Source organism: Kogia breviceps, chromosome 16, assembly GCF_026419965.1.
Source record: "Kogia breviceps isolate mKogBre1 chromosome 16, mKogBre1 haplotype 1, whole genome shotgun sequence".
Lineage (NCBI taxonomy): Eukaryota > Metazoa > Chordata > Mammalia > Artiodactyla > Physeteridae > Kogia > Kogia breviceps.
Window position 1 is genome coordinate 26,138,259 of NC_081325.1, and position 19,992 is coordinate 26,158,250.

The 19,992-nt window shown below is 43.4% G+C and overlaps 1 protein-coding gene across 4 annotated transcripts in view; it reads right to left on the reverse strand.

Annotated features, from left to right (window-relative positions):
• Positions 1 to 1,811: 1,811 nt before the first annotated feature.
• CNMD (chondromodulin) overlaps positions 1,812 to 19,992 on the reverse strand; it is a 52,498-nt gene continuing 34,317 nt past the window's right edge. For 3 of the 4 annotated variants that reach the window (XM_067016541.1, XM_067016540.1, XM_059041753.2), the window contains 4 exons: positions 18,008 to 18,121; positions 11,829 to 11,982; positions 7,562 to 7,731; positions 1,812 to 3,476 (listed from right to left, as the gene is read on the reverse strand). In XM_067016541.1, coding sequence (XP_066872642.1) covers positions 3,261 to 3,476; positions 7,562 to 7,731; positions 11,829 to 11,982; positions 18,008 to 18,121 — 654 coding nt within the window. In that variant the 3' untranslated portion in view covers positions 1,812 to 3,260. The remainder of the gene's footprint in view (positions 3,477 to 7,561; positions 7,732 to 11,828; positions 11,983 to 18,007; positions 18,122 to 19,992) is intronic. The other variant, XM_067016542.1, reaches the window with a different exon arrangement.

A 19,992-nucleotide genomic window follows, 5' to 3' on the forward strand; every position in this document is an offset into this window, starting at 1 on the left:
TGATTCTAAGATACTGGGGCTTTTCAAAGTGAAACCTGTATATGCATATAAAATACGAGCATGCATATATGTACCAAAGCCCTTAAAAGGAATTCAGCTTTCTTTTATAAACACCAAAACTCACTCTGCCTGTAAAATGTTTTTGCTAAAGTTTGCATCACTGACTCTCAAATTTGCACCTTTCTGTCTGCATACGCCACTAGGATTATCTGTGCATGTAGATTTTTGTCAGCTCCCTCCTTCCCCCTCAATAAATCCGTTAACTTAAAAAAAAGTGACACTTCTATAGAATAAATGTTCATAAAGCAAATTAGCATATTCAGCTTATACAGAAATAAAAATTATTCCACTCACACAAGGAATTTCTACTTTGTAAAAATGTAGCTTGTATTTTGGAGTGTAATAAAATCTGGTGTAAGAACAACTGTTGAATGGGTTAAGTGATTATTCTGAATATATTTTTTAGTGTCAACAGTTATTTGAAGTGATGGTGGGAAGGAGGTATGAGGGTGAAGTTAAACAAGTTTTTAACATTGCAATGGAGTTTTGTTCCATGAGATATGTTAATGTAATATAGAACACTTATTGAAGCCCAGCAATACCATTTCTTCATTTTCTCTCTGTGCTGACACAGCAGCATTTATCACATTCAAGACTACTGAGTCAAACTAGGACCTTAGGACCTTGAAAATGAACCTGTGATGTCCATTAGGATTGGTTTATATCACCACTGAGAATTAAAGGACAAGTCAAGATTCAGCACAGCAAACTGGGCAGCATTTGCAGCTTTTGGACTGGCCTGGTTAGGGGTTATTTAGGGATTGGTACCAATTTGCAAAAAGTTCGTATTCAGCAGTGTCCTCTCTTCCGTAAAGTACTTTCTTCCTTTGTACACTTGATTCTTCTCTTTCAAAGTAGACCTTTAGTTTTCTTCATTGAACACAGTTTGAGTCTCTTTTGTCATTCCTATGATTAATCCAACCTTGAGTTTCCCCTCTGCCCTTAAAACATCCATTTCCTTTCATGTTAAGTTGACTTCTTTGGGTATTGAGTGAGTGACTTTTCATAACACAGCATAAATTCCATTCTCTGTTAAGTAAATTAAGTAAATACACCTCCTGTATTTCATTTAATTGTGGTGCTTTGAAAAGGAAACACCTTTTCAAGAGGCAGCCTTCCTTCCCTATGACATGCTCTCCTCTTTGCTAAGTCTGGCATCTCTTCAGTTCTCACCTGGAAAGCTACCAAGGGGATCCAGCTAAAATGGAAACTTAACCAGCCTCCTCTTTGCCCAAAACCTTTCATTGGTTTCCTATTCCTTACCCCCAAATAAATTCAATTAACATGCAATATGAGTAAGATACAGCTCCTGCCTACATTTCCATCATTTTTTTTTTTTTTTTTTTTGGCCACACCTTGTGGCACGCGGGATCTTCCCAACCAGGAATCGAACCTATGCCCCTGCAGTGGAAGTGAGGATTCTTAGCCACTGGACCACCAGGGAAGTCCTACATTTCCATCTTGATATTGCCTACCTCAGCCTGAATTCTCTGTTTCACTGCTTGTACCATACAACCTCACCTCTACTTGACCTCTTCCGTCTGCCTGGAATGCCCTTCCTTTCACCACCGGCTAACTCCTGCTCATCCTTGAGTACGCACTGAAGGCATTCTTTCTCCAAGAAGCCCAATGCTCCCATCTTTATCAAGGCCTTTGGTGTACCGAATCCCAATTATCTGTTCTCTCATTAGACCACAAGCTCTTGTGGGGTAGGAACACTGACTCAATCGGTTTTGTTTTTCCTTTTATTTCCAGAACCAAGTACATACAGTTTGCTGGGTGGTGAGGTGGGAGATGGTGTGCAGAACCACTGGCACTTATTTGCTTAGTTAATAGAGTGGCAACCATTTTGAAAACTCAGTGTGTAAAATTTGTAACTGTAGGAAGTTGCTGCTGCCTGAACAGTGATCATTACATATAATTCAATGTGTATCTTTCCTTCATCCCTTTTTTCTCCAAAGACTAGCTTGCTGTACATTCCATTAAATGCAGGTATATGAGTGTTCATCTGACAACCAAGTTTTTAAAATTCTGTATGACTTTACAGTTTTAAGTTGGCAACACTAGATATATACAGTAGTATGGTGTATATAGACGATGGGACTGTTGTGGTATCAAGACCTCTCATCTTCGAATCTTTGTGTTGTTTTGGAAAACTTTTATTTTCCTTAAGAAAGTTCTTAATCTCTTAAACTATGAGAGTCAAAACTAAAATGTCAACATGAAATACCTGCTCATCTTCCTGATCTGATCTTTCAGTTTTTAAAGACATCCTTGTTCCTGAGATTCTTTATGTCATTATAGATAAATAAGCCATTCTTCCTCAGCCGTGTCTGTCAAGCCGCACTGCCAGCCCTGTTACTAGGAGAGTAACTTATTGGTAATTGGACTACATGAGCAGCCTGATTTGTACTACAAAGGTAGAAATCATTATGCTGCTTCAGGCCCTATGACCACTTACTGAAAGCAGACTGAAAGGGTGTGAAGACCTGGTTTTCAGAATGTCAATGAAAGTCCTTCCCCACAAGTCTGATTTACCTTCGACTACATTTTCCTTCTTTATCCTAATGCTAATTCTCTGCTTGGGGGTGACTCTTAACAGGGCAGCCACCTGTTAATCACACGCCAGCACGTAGTATAGATAAAGAATTTCCTATGAGCTGCCTTATAATGTTCACTCTCAGATGCCATTATATGTCTTGTTTTCCCTTTTCTGTCTATGTTTGTTTGTATCTAGGAACTCTGGGGGCACATTTGCAAGACTGGGAAAGAAAAGTAAAGGTTAAGAACAACTGAGGAATTATGTACAAATAACAACAGAAGACAACTTAATTGTTTTAGTCAGTGATGATTTAAAAGGAACTCAAGTGTACAGTTGAGATCTTTGACAAATTGTAAATAATTTTTCATGATTATTTCAAAAGAGCTTGGTAAGGAAGTCTTAAAAGCAGGCCTTACTGGCAAAGAAAAGCAAAAACTAGCAAGCAATGAAAGGATTATGATGGTATTTTAGACTTAAACTACCCTTTCAGTACATGTGCAGTTCTGTAAAGCAGTTCAAAAATATTCTGTTAAGTGTTTCGAATAACATTGCTCAGATGGAATATAAAATACTTTGTGGTCCCTGCAGCATCAAGATGCCTCAAACTTTGGTTGTTTCTGGAGCTAATTCTTTACAGCACCTGGTATATGAAGTGATTTCACACTATGCCCAAGATGCGGGCCACCCACCAGCTACATGGCATGACAACTCTACAGGCTGAACGGCAACCCTGGTAATTATAAGGCCATGGATAATAGCCCCCCAGTGGTTCACAGATCTTCTGGCAGTGGGTGTAGCTCCGCCTGCATTCTATACAGCAGATTCCTTCATGATCCAATCTAGGGTCGAATGTCATGCCTTCTCCTTCCTGCTGCTGTGAAATAAAAGAGAATTATTTGTGTTTCCTTCATAATGAGAAGTTTATAGCATCCACGTTATTTTAAAATAAGGTCCTGAATGTCTCACTGCTACCAGAAATCAGCATTATTTTCTGTAAGGAGTTTTCGATCTTTAAACCTTATAATTCAGAAATCCTTCTAACATCGGGGAATTTCCATCCTACCTAATCTGTCACTGGCGGGAAGGTTTCGGTTTTTTGTGTTTTTTTTTTGAACGTTATGGTGAAGTTTCTCCATGCCTTAAATGAGCCATGGTTCCCACTCACTAGTGACTCCATTTGTTTTAAATAGGAAAACAGGGAGTGAGATTCAAAAGTAGCATTTCTGCCACGGCTGCAGCCCCCTGGTGCCTTCCTGTAGTAATGGCTTCCGGGGCTCTGGGAAGCACATTTTGAAACTCATTGATCCAGGCTAACACAGATTGCTATTCCGCCTGCACTGGCTGAGAACACTGCCAAGTCATTGAGCTTCTGCCTTCACGTCAACATAAGGGTCTGTAACGCTCAGAAAAAGGCACCATACAGCGTGTAAAGATTCAAGACCTTAAGACTTTATCTTCTAGTTTCTATGTGCCATCATTACAGTCACACGAATACAAACTCGTATCGAAGTAAAAGTCACCTACAGAACCCTGTTTTCACTGCTGGAGAGATCACAGAACTGGAAGAAACGTGCCCCTGCCAAGTTATGTAATATCTGGTTTTCCTTTTCGTGGATTTCTAGGGGTAAAGAGTCTGTGTCTTCTTTAATATGGCATTGAGTTACACTGGCAAAAAGCCCTTATCATTCATGTAAATTCTTTGTTCAATTTCAGCCTCTTTCCTGGAAGAATAACTTGGGGACATGCAGCACCAACATAGGTTAGGCTGGAGCTAAGTGAACTTAAGCAGCCCTCTCACCTTTCTGGTCTACTTTTTTAAAAGTCTTTATTCAACTTTTTTTCGCTGTGTGTGTGTGAGGGGGTGCTTTCTATTATGAGAAATTTCCAACGTATTGGAAAGTGGAGAAAATTGTGTACCGAACATCTAGATTTGACAATTGCCAACCTTTTGCCAAATTTGATTTTTTTTAAGTATTTTAAATTCTGAAGTAAATTTATAGAGACTTGAGGGCATTGTGACATTTCACTCATAAATACATTAGAATGTCCTTCCAAAGTAAGATAGTATTTTCCTGTACCACACTGCCCTTATCACACCTCACAAAACTAACAATTCATTAACACCATCTGACACAGCCTATGTTCAGATTTTGTCGTCAAAGTATTTGTCTTACTCAACACCATTTAAAAAAAAAATTCTTTAGACTCTCCCCTTTAGAATGTCCCCTTTAGACATTTTTCCCCCTTATCTCTTAAAATAGGTTCATCTCGGACAGCAAAATTAAAAACTGCCTCATGAATTACTTGTCGCTGACTCTCCCAGGGCAGGGGTAGTCAAAAAGCCTGTTGGTTGAAGCATTTCCTCACCTGAGGGTTCAACAAAAGTTTGTTAGGATTAAAAACTCGGCAGAAATCTCAGGTTCCTGCCTTCCTTAAAGGGATATGTGAAGGACGGAGATCACGGGGAAGGTGTTCCAAGAATATGGATCACTTAAGCCTGAAAGGCAGGGCAAAGTCACATCCTGCCCTTCTGTGGAGGGGCTGATGCCTTCAGCCCTAGAATCAGATGCAGCTAGGCCAGCTACCTGGAGAATAAACTATATTAAGTTTTCTGTTTGCCTATTCAGTTTTTGTTTTTGTTTTCGTTTTTTTGTCTGCGTTGGGTCTTCGTTGTTGCACACGGGCTTTCTCTAGTTGGGGTGGGCGGGGGCCCCTCTTCGTTGCGGTGCACGGGCTTCTCATTGCAGTGGCTTCTCGTTGCGGAGCATGGGCTCTAGGCACACGAGCCTCAGTAGTTGCGGCACGCAGGCTCAGTAGTTGTAGCTTGAGGGCTCTAGAGTGCACGCTCAGTAGTTGTGGCACACGGGCTTAATTGCTGCATGGCATGTGGGATCTTCCTGGACCAGGGCTCGAACCCGTGTCCCCTGCATTGGCAGCGAAATTCTTAACCACTGCGCCGCCAGGGAAGTCCCAGATTTTTTTCTTTATTATTCTTTGAGCTCTAGGGAATGAAGTACTGTGGTGTCCTGAATTTTCTAGTAAGCCTTGGGCTACTTAAAAAAAATATTTTGCTCTAAATCTTAATATGTTAGTCTAAAGTGGTAAACTAGGAAATGTATTTGCAACACATGAAGCAAGAGGAAAGAAAATGTACAAATGACTTCTCTGTATATGAAAAGATGCTCAATCGTACACATAATTAAAGACTGGCAAGATAAAGATAACCAGGAGATACAGATTTACACCCAAGACTTTTTAAAAGTTTGATAATAAGGCCTTTCATTACCATGTGAAGACATGTAGCTGCTGTAATTCCCCGGAAGACAATTTAGTGTCCTCCATTAAAGTGTAAAATTCTTTGACCCAGCAGACCCATGTGTCAGTATTTGTGCTAAAGATACACCCCTACAGTGTACAAGAGGTATAGACTAATAGCTAACATGGAGTAAGGTAGTGCTTACTATGTGCCCAGCACTGTGCTAAGAGCTTCACCTGCATTACCTCATCTACTCCTTCCCATACCCTATGAAGAATGTACAAGGTGTATCTTATTAACAGTATTTGAGGAGGGACTTCTCTGGTGGCGCATTTGGTTAAGAATCCGCCTGCCAATGCAGGGGACATGGGTTTGAGCCCTGGTGTGGGAAGATCCCACATGCCACGGAGCAACTAAGCCCGTGCACCACAACTGCTGAGCCTGCGTGCCACAGCTACTGAAGCCTGCATGCCTAGAGCCCATGCTCTGCAACAACAGAAGCCACCACAGTGAGAAGCCCGTGCACCACAACGAAGAGTAGCCCCTGCTCACCACAAATTTCCAAAATACTGTATTGTAACTGAAAAGACAGCAAAGTGGAAGTTGTGTATGCTTTTTTGTGTTAAAAATGTGTGTGTGTGCGTGTGTGTGTGCGTGTGTACGCTTATACAAAGGAACTGGGCAAATAGCCATTGTTAACAGGTTGCTCAGGGGAGGGTGTCTGTGGTAGAAGGGAAACTCACTTTTCATTGTATACATTTTTATACTGTTTAAAAAAAAATACATGCATATATTATTTTTTCAATTAAAAAACTAGTTACACATAAGTACTTATTTTTCTCCCTGCAAAGTACAGTAATGGTAAAACTACATTTCATTGAAGATTTGAGAAGTTTTTAGCATGTGGGTGTCATCCTTACAAACACCAGTTCTCCAGGTTTCTGTCTAAAGTGTTTGATCCGCATATGTGAGTCTGTCTCCCGAATGGACTGAGTGCCCTCAAGGGCAGAAGTTACTCCTGCCTGTGTGCACAGGGCCTGGAAAAGAGCAGGTTCTCAACGAATGTCTGTTGGGTGGATGAATAAAGTGGATATAGATAGGGGGAAAGAGAATACTTTCGTCCTGTGTGTTGCCTGCAGGGCACACTCCTGGAAATATTTTTAAATAATCAAATTCCTGATATGAATTTGTCCTTATAAATTTGCCTGTGACTCAAAAAAGGAGAGCACAGAAAACTTTGAACAAGGAGTACAACCAATTAGGATTTTACACTACAGAAGCAATGCTGAAGAGTTGTTACCTTCATTTATAAACCCTGCAACAAAAAAAATCAAGATGGGCTTCCCTGGTGGCGCAGTGGTTGAGAATCCGCCTGCCGATGCAGGGGACACGGGTTCGTGCCCCGGTCCGGGAAGATCCCACATGCCGCGGAGCGACCGGGCCCGTAAGCCATGGCCGCTGAGCCTGCGTGTCCGGAGCCTGCGTGTGCTCCGCAACGGGAGAGGCCCCAACAGTGAGAGGCCCGCGTACAGGAAAAAAAAAAAAAAAAAAAAAAAAAATCAAGATGTATTTTTTTAAATAATTGGGTAAAAGTCTCAGTTGAATACTAGATGCTTATTTGAAATCTCAAGCAGAAATATCACCGCTTGAGTGCTGGGTTTAGTGCAGTCAGCTGAACCTGTCATACAAACACCAGTACACACGTGGTAAGGGTTGTCTGGATTGAAGGGCTCTGAATCCTCTTGAACGCTGGGTCTGGTTTCGTTACTTGGTCTTCCAGGCCGTGGGTTGCCCCGTGGACCACTGCGTAATATTCCTGTGGTCATCGTTGTAACAATTTTTCTTACCAATTCTCTTCTTTCTCTCTGGATTTCTGCCAAAAAATAAAAAATAAAAAAACTTGCTGTAAGTTAATTCCTTTATCTGAATAATTAAGGAAATTCTGTGTTTATCAGGGTGAAAAACATAAGAAACGGATATTAAAACACAAACGACCAGATCCTATTTAAATTTGTATTAATGATTTTCATAAGAATAAAGCATGTTTCACCGTCTTGGGTTAGTAGTTAAACATCAGATAATCAGAATTTGGTTTATAATACTAACTGAGGCAGGTGTTGTAAGATAACTGACAAAATCCATTCTCAGTTCCCTTTTTCTTTGCCTGCCTCTACTTAGGGGCTGAGAAAGTAAAATAGCACTTATTTCCCTAGGCTCCCTTGCAATTAGGAATGGCCAGATGACACATAAGCAGAATACGCTAGTGCAGTTTCTGGGAAAGCTTTTGCTTTCTTGGTAAAAGGGGACACATACAGCTTCCTCCATCTCGTCTGCCTTCCTTGAATGTAGATGTGACATCTGGGTTATGTGACCAGAAGTGATAGGCACAAGCCAGCATGCCTCAGATAGCAGATGGCAAGCTAGAAAGAGAGTTGACGATAGTGCCAAAAACCTACCTCGAGACTTCTGGCTGTATGAAAAAAGTCAACCCGTATTTGTTGAAACCACTGTTGGTCTGCTATTCTGTTACTTGCAGCCCTACACATTCCTCATGAATTTACTATATATGTATAAAGCTTTACAGTTTTCAGGGGATTTACCATTATCTTGGTTGATTCTTTAAAAAATCATTTGGGATAGAATAAGCAGATACTTTTATACAAAAGGGCAACAAGGCTCGTAAAGACCAAGTGACTTGGCCGAGATCACAGAAGGGGTGGCAGAGAAGAGGGTCGAACATGAGCTGCTCTGGCTTCCAGCCCACTGCCGTCATTCTCCACAATGCCTCATGGGTCCTGCAGCGGGACTGATGGCTGCCGAGTAACAAGAATGGAGAGAGGACCACACGGGGTGGCTTTGGCATCTGAGTCTCAGTTTCTTCTTCAGTAAAATGGGGATAATAATAGTATCTAATTCAGGGGATAGTAATAGAGTTCATGAGAATTTGTTTCTAAGGGTTTTAGCATAGTGTTTGGCATATTATAAGCCCTCAAACGTTAGGTGATGATGATGATATGATGCTATGTTATCTGTGAGGGCATGCATGTGCGTCCAGCCGTGGATAGCTTCCCCAGATGGCTTCTTGGTTTCTGTGGCAGGGCTGGAGAGGCATCAGGGAAACCTGGATTCAAACCTCAACTTCACTCCTTTTTTTTTTTTTTTTTTTAGCAACTCCACTTGTTTTAACTAACAATGACCTCAGGAGAGTGATTCAATCTCTGAACCTTAGTTTATTCATCTGTAAAATGAGAATATTACTAGTTAGCTGGACAGTTGTTGGCAAAGATTAAATGAGGACAAGATGTAAAGCTCTAGCACAGTACGGTGCCTGGTACACAGCCCGAGCTCAGCAGACCTCAGCTCCCATCCCCCTCCCCGCTTTCCTCTGACTTTATACAGCATCATTCCCAGGGTCTCTGATGATACAGCTACACGACACTGATGACCTGCCAGCGTAAAGATCCAAGGGCAGGGGTTGCTGGACCCTAGAGCTGGGAGGCTTTTATTAGAATTAGGTGGCGGGGAGCCAGGCGTCCTCAGGGAGGGTTTCATTTTGTTGACTTTATTGTAAAATATGACTGCATTTATGACACTGGAAAAAAAATTCCCTCACTTTTAATGTCTATGATATTCCATCCTGTGACTACACCAACACTTATTTAATCCTTTTCAAATCTGGGGGCATTTAGGTGGTTTCTACTTTTCTGGTGTTGCATGTAATATGTGTAATTCTTGGATGGATGGTGTGAGTGATGACTGAATACTTAAGATGTGTAATTAATACTTAATGATACATAATTGAATACTTAAGATGTGCTCATGGGATTTCCCTGGCAATCCAAGTAGTTAAGACTCTGTGCTCCCAATGCAGGGGGCACAGGTTTGATCCCTGGTTGGGGAACTAAGATCCCGCATGCTGCACAGTGCAGCCAAAAAAAAAAAAAAAAAAAAAAGATTTGGTTATGCTGTTAGCTGTGAAGGACCAAGTCACATCTTGGATGTAGGAAACAAGCTCCTTCCCAGAGGGTGAAGGTTCTCATTTTATCAGTCGTCCCAGCACTGCCAAGTGCACTGTCTTCTCAACCCCACCCCCGGACCTCTTGCCCAGCTCTTCTTCCATAGCACCTTGGATCATACCATACGATTTCCTTATTTTAGTTTAGTGTTTATGTACTGTCTCCCTTTAGCTACAACGTAAAACTCCTGGGGGGCATGGATTCTTGTCTCTTCTGTTCATCAGCACATTCCAGGTGCCTAGAACAAGTAAATGGCACATAATAAACGTGTCAATAAATGTTTGTTGAATGAATGAATGAATACTTGAATGAACTCTGTGGGTTAAGAAGCATGTCCTCAAACAGAAAGTGATCAGAGAGAGGTCTACATGTAGCAGAGTCGGAGACTTTTGTCCTTGACTGGAAAAGGTGACAAGGTTTTGGAGAAGGAGTTCCTGGAGGGTGGAAGGCAAGAAGGCCCATTCCACGTGGAGGCAAGTGAGGAACTGAAAGCCAGAACTTGTAAATGGCCAGAGAATTGAGTTGCGACCACCCGCTGGGGCAAGACCTGGGATGGCAAAAGCGATGGTCCATTTGGCAGCCCCTAGGCTTGTGGCAGACACCGCTCAGAGGATTCCTTCTCGCTGAGCCTGCGTGTAGCCTTGGAATTCTCAACCCGCTCTTCCAGTCAGCCACTGCCAGCAGCTTATAAATTGCATCCTATTTGCTTTGCCTGGGCTAAAAAGTAACCGTCTTACCCAAGCTTTGGAACTGAATAAGACTTGTGAACTGTAGGAATAAGTTAGCCATGGCAGAATCAGAAGCCTGGAGAGAGAGAGAGAGAGAGTGTGTGTGTGTGTGTGTGTGTGTGTGTTTTAAATTCATGTGGGATCTCAGTTCCCCGACCAGGGACCGAACCCACGCTCCCTGCACTGGAAGCGCAGACTCTTAAGCACTGGACGGCCAGGGAAGTCCCTGTTTTTTCCAATTGTGGTAAAATAGATATAAAACTTACCATTCTAACCATTTTTAAGTGTACACTTAAGTGGCATTAAGTACAGTCACATGACTCTGCAAACAGCATCACCATCTATCTCCCGAACATTTTTCATCTTGCAAAACTGAAACCTGCACCCGTTAAACAGTAACTGCTCGTTCCCCTCTCCTAAGTCTGGTGGTTTTAATTCCTGTGTTTTCTTTATTCCCATGCTGCTCTCTCTTTGAGTTCAACATAATCGTTCTGAGAACACAGCCTATCTAGGCTGTGCTAGGAGAGGGGCCTTTTCCCCCCGCTTGGGCCAGAGCTACAAAGTAGGACTTTGGGAGGCCAGTGGGGTGACTGGGATGGAAATCAAGAGAGCAGCCCTGGAGACAGACAAAATCCGGGAAAAGAGCCTGGCCTGCAGAGCTCATCAGCTGCCCTTCTCCACCAGGAAACAGCCCAAAGGGTGCTCCAACCTAGCTCTGAACCCCAGGGGCCCTTCATTTATTTTCCCCGGACTTGGAAGTGGACCCTCGAGCCTTGAACTTAAGGAATCTCAGCCTATGCCCACAGCTGCTTTTGGCTGCCCCATAGTTCAAGGTTTGACCATAATAAGGATTCGGCGGTATAACAGCTTCTCAGACCACTGATTCTCTGCTCTAGGAATAAAGAAATGTAAAATTGCCAAGTGCAAACAACAGAGATTAGGGGCAGAGCGGAAGCCCTGGGAGTGTCATAAATAAAATCCGCAGGTAAGGCAGAGGTGTTCTGGGCCCACCTGCTTCCTGTTACACCGCTGCTCTGGCCCTGCCCTGTGACATTCACGGCTGTCCTTCCCCTTCCCTTTGATCTCTCATGCCAGTTACTGTGACACTGCGATGTGCACCCGGATTCATCTTCCTTGTCACATGCTTGGGCCTGTGCAGGGGCTCACAGGAACCTCACCAGGGCAGGGAGAATTCCAAGCAGCGTCAAAAGAATTTAAAAGGTTACCTTTTGCATAGGTTGGTTTAAGCCAGAAAATAGGAAGGTCGCCACAGAGTTCTAAGATTTTAGAACTCAAGAAGCTGTTGTCCTTCACGGGCTGGTCTACAGCCACCCAGATGAGAGAATTTTCTTCATATTTAACAGGCATGATCTTGCCTTCCTGTAAAGTAAGTGAAAATGAAATGCACTGAACGAAGAGGGCAGTGGAACCTGCTGCGTATTAAGATTCATGTGTTGGTAAAAGATTATTTCGCCCCATAAAAACTTCATGAGTTTGGGATTCGCAGATGCAAACTAGTATATATAGGACGGATAAACAACAGGGTCCTACTGCATAGCACAGGGAACTATAGTCAATATCCTGTGATAAACCATAATGGAAAAGAATATATATCTGTACAACTAAGTCACTTTGCTGTACAGCAGAAGTTAACGAAAACATTGTAAATCAACTATACTTCAATAAAATTTAAACGAAAACTTAAATGAGAATTCTCTGTGTATATGTGTGTGCATTCGCGTTCGCACACGTTCGCACGCACACACGTACACACACACACTCTGAAGTTCTCATCTCTTCTCTCTGTAGCTTTTTTTTTTTTTTTTTTTTTTTGTGGTACGCGGGCCTCACTGTTGTGGCCTCTCCCGTTGCGGAGCACAGGCTCCGGACGCGCAGGCTCAGCGGCCATGGCTCACGGGCCCAGCCGCTCCGCGGCATGTGGGATCTTCCCGGACAGGGGCACGAACCCGTGTCCCCTGCATCGGCAGGCGGATTCTCAACCACTGCGCCACCAGGGAAGCCCTCTCTGTAGCTTTTTTCACAATATTCCACACCCCTCGTGCCATCCTGCCTTTGGGTAACTCGAATGTGTGAATATGAGCGTCCTGAGTGGAAGTGAAAATTACTTGATGTCAACTTTGAGATTTAGGTTAATCTGATGTTTTTGATCAAAGATGTTTTAGAGGAAAAGCAACTGAATGGACTCTGGAATCTGATAAAGGATAGAGGAGCCCTTCGTGTGAAGTGAAAGTCCTTTGGGGGCTTGTTCCCCCACTTCCAAACCACAATGGAAAAAGCCAGCAATTCGTTCTTTATTGTCTTCAGTTCAAAGTAGTATTTAACATAAACCGTTTCTACATTTCCCAGCTATAACAAAACATATTTCAGATGTTCTTTGCTTCAAGCACGCCACTGAGATTTCAAAGCTAAACGCTGAGTTTTCTTCTACAGCGAGATGCTGAGAATAGTTTGATAACCTAGGAGACAAATTTATTTTGCCAGGTTGCTCCTTTCATGTATTTATTAGTTTGCAATAGGTTGGAGAAATTAAAATGTTTTCTTATTTTTTAGCTAAAAGCAGCACTTCATTTATGCTTTCTCCCTCAGGCTTCTGGCTGCCTTAAAACAAGTTAAAGTTATTGGAGGTAGCTAACACTCCGATAATCCAATTATTTACCTTAAATTAAATGGCTCCATCCAGGAAATGAATGTTCTTTGGGTATAGGAGCTTTTTAAAAGTTATACAAAACTGGGCTTCCCTGGTGGTGCAGTTGTTACGAATCCTCCTGCCAATGCAGGGGACACGGGTTCGAGCCCTGGTCCGGGAAGATCCCACATACCGCCGAGCAGCTAAGCCCGTGCGCCACAACTACTGAGCCTGCGCTCTAGAGCCCGCGAGCCACAACTACTGAAGCCCACGCGCCTAGAGCCTGTGCTCCGCAACAAGAGAAGCCACCGCAATGAGAAGCCCGTGCTCCACCATGAAGAGCAGCCCCGGCTCACCTAAACTAGAGAAAGCCTGAGTGCAGCAACGAAGACCCAACGTAGCCTAAAATAAATAAATTTTTAAAAAAATAAATAAAATAAAAGTTATACAAAACTGATGAAAAATGTATGAGAGCTAGTGGTGCATAAATCTACCCCATCACAATCTAAAGTGTGTGGGCACAGAATAGGGTGATAAGAAGAATGCATGTGTGCACAACCTACAAGCTAGGGGCGTTAAATAAGAAGCGTATGGCACATACTGTCAGCGGCCGACCCCATCTCCTTCCTCCCTCCCTCCCTTTCCTTGCAACACAATCCTGCTTTTGTTGGCGGCAGCAATGTGCTGGCCCCAGGGGAGACACCTGCTTTCTCAGACTCCCCGGCAGCTAGGGGTGCCCGTGTGACCAGCTCTAGACAATGCAATCCATGCTAAAGTGTGTTGAGGGGCTGAGAAGGCGTCTGGCTTTTCCCGAGTTAAGGGAAACCATGGGTAGCAATACTCAGCGTCTTCCTGCCTTCCTTACTTGACCGCGTGGTTGATGTTTAGAGCTGGAAGAAAAGGACGAAAAAAATCAGAGATGCTGGCCACGGAGCCAATGTCTGGGGCTGCGTACTTCCACATTACTTACTGTGGAGAAAAATCCTCATTTGTCTAAGTCACTCTAAGTGTAATATTCTGCTACTGACAGCCAAACACATTCCTAATTCCCACAAACACGTTGCCTGAGTTTGGTTTTGTCCACCAGAGAATCCACCACACACCCTATAAACAACCAAGACACAAGAAAAAGCATTCACCTCAATGGCCTAAGAAAAGAATCAGAGGCAAAGATTTAAATACAAAACTATTCACCACAAAATGATACAGCCACTATGGAGAACAGTATGGAGGTTCCTTAAAAAACTACAAATAGAACTACCATATGACCCAGCAATCCCACTACTGGGCATATACCCTGAGAAAACCATAATTCAAAAAGAGTCATGTACCAAAATGTTTATTGCAGCTCTATTTACGATAGCCAGGACATGGAAGCAACCTAAGTGTCCATCAACAGATGAATGGATAAGGAAGATGTGGCACATATATACAATGGAATATTACTCAGCCATAAAAAGAAATGAAACTGAGTTATTTGTAATGAGGTGGATAGACCTGGAATCTGTCATACAGAGTGAAGTAAGTCAGAAGGACAAAAACAAATACCGTATGCTAACACATATATATGGAATCTAAAAAAAAAAAAAAAAATGTCATGAAGAGATTAGTGGTAGGATGGGAATAAAACGCAGACCTACTAGAGCATGGACTTGAGGATATGGGGAGGGGGAAGGGCAAGCTGTGACGATGTGAGAGAGTGGCAGGGACATATACACACTACCAAATGTAAATTAGATAGCTAGTGGGAAGCTACAGCATAGCACAGGGAGTTCACCTCTGTACTTAGTGACCACCTAGAGGGGTGGGATAGGGAGGGTGGGAGGGAGGGTGAAAAAAGAGGGAAGAGTTATGGGAACATATGTATATGTATAACTGATTCACTTTGTTGTAAAAGAGAAACTAACACACTATTGTAAAACAGTTATACTCAAATAAAGATGTTAAAAAAAAAAAAAACTATTCACCACAGTGAATTATATCTGTATTCAAAAATTATTTTGAATTATTATTTGAAAAATGGAAAATCGAAGATACCTGTATTCAAGAACAAAAGACTTTAAAAATTATAATCATATGATGACATACAATACATCCATTATAATCTACATTTTAGAAGACCTAAATTTAAGTGAAAATAATAAGAATGTACAGCAGTATAACTTCAATTATGAAAAGAAAATCACACACATTTGCACATAGAGAAAATCCACCAAAACATTAACATTAGCTATCTGTGGATTATGCAATTGTGGGTGATTTCCTTCTCTATTCTTTTATGTATTTCCCAAATTTCTACAATGACAAAGTATTGTTTTTAAAAAGCAGAAAAAGGGACTTCCCTAGTGGCAAAATGGTTAACAATCTGCCTGCCAATGCAGGGGACAAGGGTTCGATCCCTGGTCCGGAAAGATCCCACATGCCGCGGAGCAACTAAGCCTGTGTGCCACAACTACTGAGCACGTGAGCCGCAACTACTGAAGACTGCGCACCTAGAACCCATGCTCCGCAACGAGAAGCCACCGCAATGAGAAGCCCATGCAACATAACGAAGAGTAGCCCCTGCTCGCCGTAACTAGAGAAAGCCCGCGTGCAGCAACGAAGACCCAACGCAGCCAAAAAAAAATAAATAAATAAGAATAAAAAACCACCTTGTTTTTAAAAAAATCAGAAAATGTACTGCAAACTTATGATAAGATCTCGGTCGGCTATGGTTGAGAAGTTGGTTCTTTATATCCACTCATGGGGGAAATGTCAAGAGTTATTAGTTCACTAAAGGCTTCATAACAGAAACTGAGTGATAGGACCATTAAAAAAAAGGTAATGCAATAAGGGATGTTCAAGGTCAGAACACAGGCAGTCTCCGTCTCATTTTTAGACTCTGCACTAGTGGGTCCACACTTGTGTTCTGAAGGGCGCGGCTCATGGGGAACAAACCAGATCATGATCAGAGGAGAATCACGGGAGTGATGAAGGGCTGGAACCCATCTCACAGGATGAATGGTGGGGAAACTGGAAGTAGAGGAGATACTGAGGACATGAGAGCCAACTTTAAAAACTCACGGGTTGGTTTTAGCTCTTGTTTTGAGACACCTGGGGCTGCTCCTAGGAGAGCAAACAGTTGGGCAGTTTCCAGGCATTTTTGCTTATTCGTATTTTTCCTCAGCTGCCCTGAGGGAGCTGATGCCTGATATATCTCCCTCTCGGAGATACTGGAAAGATCGAAGATGATCATAATAAAATTAAGAATTAAAGCAGCAGCCGTCTATTCATTGTCTATCGAGTTCAGGGCCATGGGGACAGGGTGCACACTGTAGTTTGTAGGTGACAAGTCCGAGGCTCAAAGAGTTGAAGCCACATCCATAGCAAGTGTCAGAGCTGGAATTTGAACCCACTTTTTCCAAAGTCCATTTTTTTCCACGCTACCCTGCCACAACTCAAATGGAAGATGAGAACGAATGCGGCTACTTCGTAAGCCCTAAAGCGCCAAATAAGTGTAAGGTATTATTGTTAAATGTATCTTTAGAACTCTGTGTGCAATTCTTAACGTAAATTTTTATAAAACCAAGCTCAAAGGCAAGCTATTAATAATAAATGGATGAACTATGTTTAAAGCACCTCCCAAGCCTGACACAGAGGAAAGGAATTCGATATATGTTGAGTAGCCTCCTTGGGCTGAACTTGAACCAGTGGGAAGCAATTGCAGAGGGAGTCACTCAGTTCAGCGCAGGGCAAAACAATTAGCACTACCTCCCATGAAGTTGCCTGACACACAGGGAAGGAGCGCCCTGTTGCTGCTTTCCAGCAGGGGCTCAGGGATCAGCTGTGGTGAATTTTCAGGAGGAAATGCCCCTGCTGAGTGGCGCTGAGGCTGGAGTGAGGCTTGAGGCTCCTGAGGCCCCTTTAATGAAAAGATGCTAACACGTGAAGTCCTTTATTATTTTTTAAAATTTTTATTTCTTTATTTCTTTTTGCCTGCGTTGGGCCTTCGTTGCTGCGCATGGGCTTTCTCTAGCTGTGGTGAGCGGGGGCTACTCTTTGTTGCGGTGCGTGGGCTTCTCATTGCAGTGGCTTCTCTTGTTGCGGAGCATGGGCTCTAGGTGTGCAGGCCTCAGCAGTTGCGGCACGTGGGCTCAGTAGTTGTGGCTCGCGGACTTAGTTGCTCTGCGGCACGTGGGATCCTCCCTGACCCGGGCTCAAACCCGTGTCCCCTGCATTGGCAGTCGGATTCCCAACCACTGAGCCACCAGGGAAGCCCATGAAGTCCTTTAAGTTGTCATTTAAAAAAAAATTTTTTTTGGTTGCTCTGGGTCTTAGTTGCAGCAGGTGGGCTGCTTAGTTGTGGCATGTGAACTCTTAGTTGCGGAATGCATGATCTAGTTCCCTGACCAGGGATCAAACCGGTGTCCCCTGCATTGGAAGGCAGATTCTAAACCACTGCACCACCAGGGAAGTCCCCTTTAGGTTGTCTTAATCACTGATCAGATAATTCCCTAACATCAGGCAAATAAGGGCCATGTCATGACCAATCCCCTTTACGTACTTTAAAATCTGGTTTTCCAAAACCTCCAATTACACTACATCATGTAAGAATGATCACTTGGAACCAATGAGTAGGACCAAAATTAAGTGCCTTTGGCAGAGAAGAAAGAGAGCTTATGTTCTGGTCATGAACCTATCCAGGAACTAGAGACAGAAAGGGTTGTACCTTCAATGTCTGCCCAAAGCCCTTGCTGTGTGGAGCAGGCTGGTACCCACCAGTTCCGAGGAGATGCTCTTCTTGGTCATGGTGCCCACGTCAGGAAGTCGAGCCTTCACCTGTGCTTTGATGTAGCACTTCTCCCCTCCAGCAAAACGGATTCCTGTGATGCCCTAGGAAACAAAAGTTTATCCATCCGTTCATTTATTCAGTGTATTGAGTGTCTACTGCGCGCTAGGCACCGTTCCAGGTCCTGGGTACAGGGATGAACAAAATGGATGGAGTCTCTGCCCCCACGGAGCTTATCTTTTAGTGTTATTTACCAAAAATAAAAAAAAAAAACAGAGATAAAGTCAGGTGGCGTTAAGTGCTATGGAGAATAATAAAGCAGAATGCAGAGATAGGAGTGACAGGGGATGGTGCTTTAGACCGTGTGATGGGGAGGCCCCTGCCAGGGGCTGCCTTCAAGCCGAGACAGAGCTGTTAATTGCTCCATCCGTCCCCCCAAGCTCAGATGAAATGCCATCTTTCCTATGCAGCCTTCTCTGACCATCCCAGGCTAAGTGGGCTTCCCTCTCTCTGACTCCCTGAAAGCCCTCCCATTTTCATCCCTCATTTGGCACTTAGTTCTCAGGGCCCTTGCTCCGTGTGAATGTCACCTCCCTACTCACCTCTAAGCTTGAGATTGATCTGAACGTTTTCTTTTTTGTCTTTGTTTGTTTGGTGCTCCCACAAAGGTTCTCAAAAGATGTTGGTCCAATTAATCAATTTCATCAGTTTGGATTTTTCCTAAGTTGCTGAGCCCAGAGTAAATAGTCGCTTTCTATAACCCTGGGAACTGAATTTTGCTCCTAGACCTTATCCAAGGACTTGGACGTTTTGTTTTTGTCCCCTGTGAGATATAAACAGTGTCCTCCTCCTCTGCCTAGGGAACAGCCTCAAGGGAAAGCTCAGCCGCAAGGCTCCAGTCTTGGCTGACAGCTGGGCACTGACTCCGCCCACGGAGCTCATCAGGCATAATGGTATGTTCTGACCCAAGAGTGTTTACTTTCACTCTGTTGGTTAATTTCATGACTAGTGAGTGGCCAAAAGCGGTATTAAAGACCTACAAATTTTATGCCATCATAATGTAGATACCAACACAAATCTGAACATCGCAACTCATCAATCTTCTGTTGAACTGAGACAAATGTCAGGAAGATACAGAATTTGTTCTAACGTCAACACCAAGGAGCGGGAAGAAGAAAAGCCTCTATAAACCTAGGGGCCTGGCTCAGGAGTCAGCCCTCTTAAATGAAGAACGAAGTCAAACGTCATTCATGCTTGAGGATATTCACGGACGGTTACACCATATGGAATCCCAGAGCCAGGAGCCCTGCAAAACAGGGTGGGTGACAGACTGGAGAAGAGAAGGAAAGGTTCCTTCTTCCCGAAGCTTCTCGTTATCCGCCTTGCGGCCTGATTGGCCACATACACATGTAACACATTTCACTTATTCCTCCCAGTGTCACCTCTCACCCAGAGAGAGGTGGCGACATGAGCCCCCCGACCCCCCTTTACAGAGGACGGACTCCAGGCTTACTGCAGAGGGCCTCGGCTCTGCACCAAAATCACCTGGAGAGATTTTAAAAACACAGAGGTGTAGGCCCCTCCTCAGAGATTCCCATTTCATTGGCCTGGGGCCATGCCCAGACACTGGCATGCTTAAAAGCTCCCCATGTGTTTGTAATGTACAGCTGGAGCTGAGGACCACCAGTTTAGGGGGAAAGAAACGTGTTCAGCGTAACGGAGTTTTATAATAACTGAAACAGCTTGCTATGCACTGAATGTCTGTGTCCCCCCACATTCCTATGTTGAAACCTAACCCCTCATGTGATGGTACCCAGAAGTGGGCCTTTGGGAAGTGATGAGGTCATGAGGGTGGAGCCCTCATGAATGGGATTAGTGCCCTTTTCCCAGAGAGCTCCTTCCCCCTTCTGTGATATGAGGACACAGTGAGAAGACAGCTGTCTGTGAGCCAGAAAGCAAGACCCTCACTAGATAT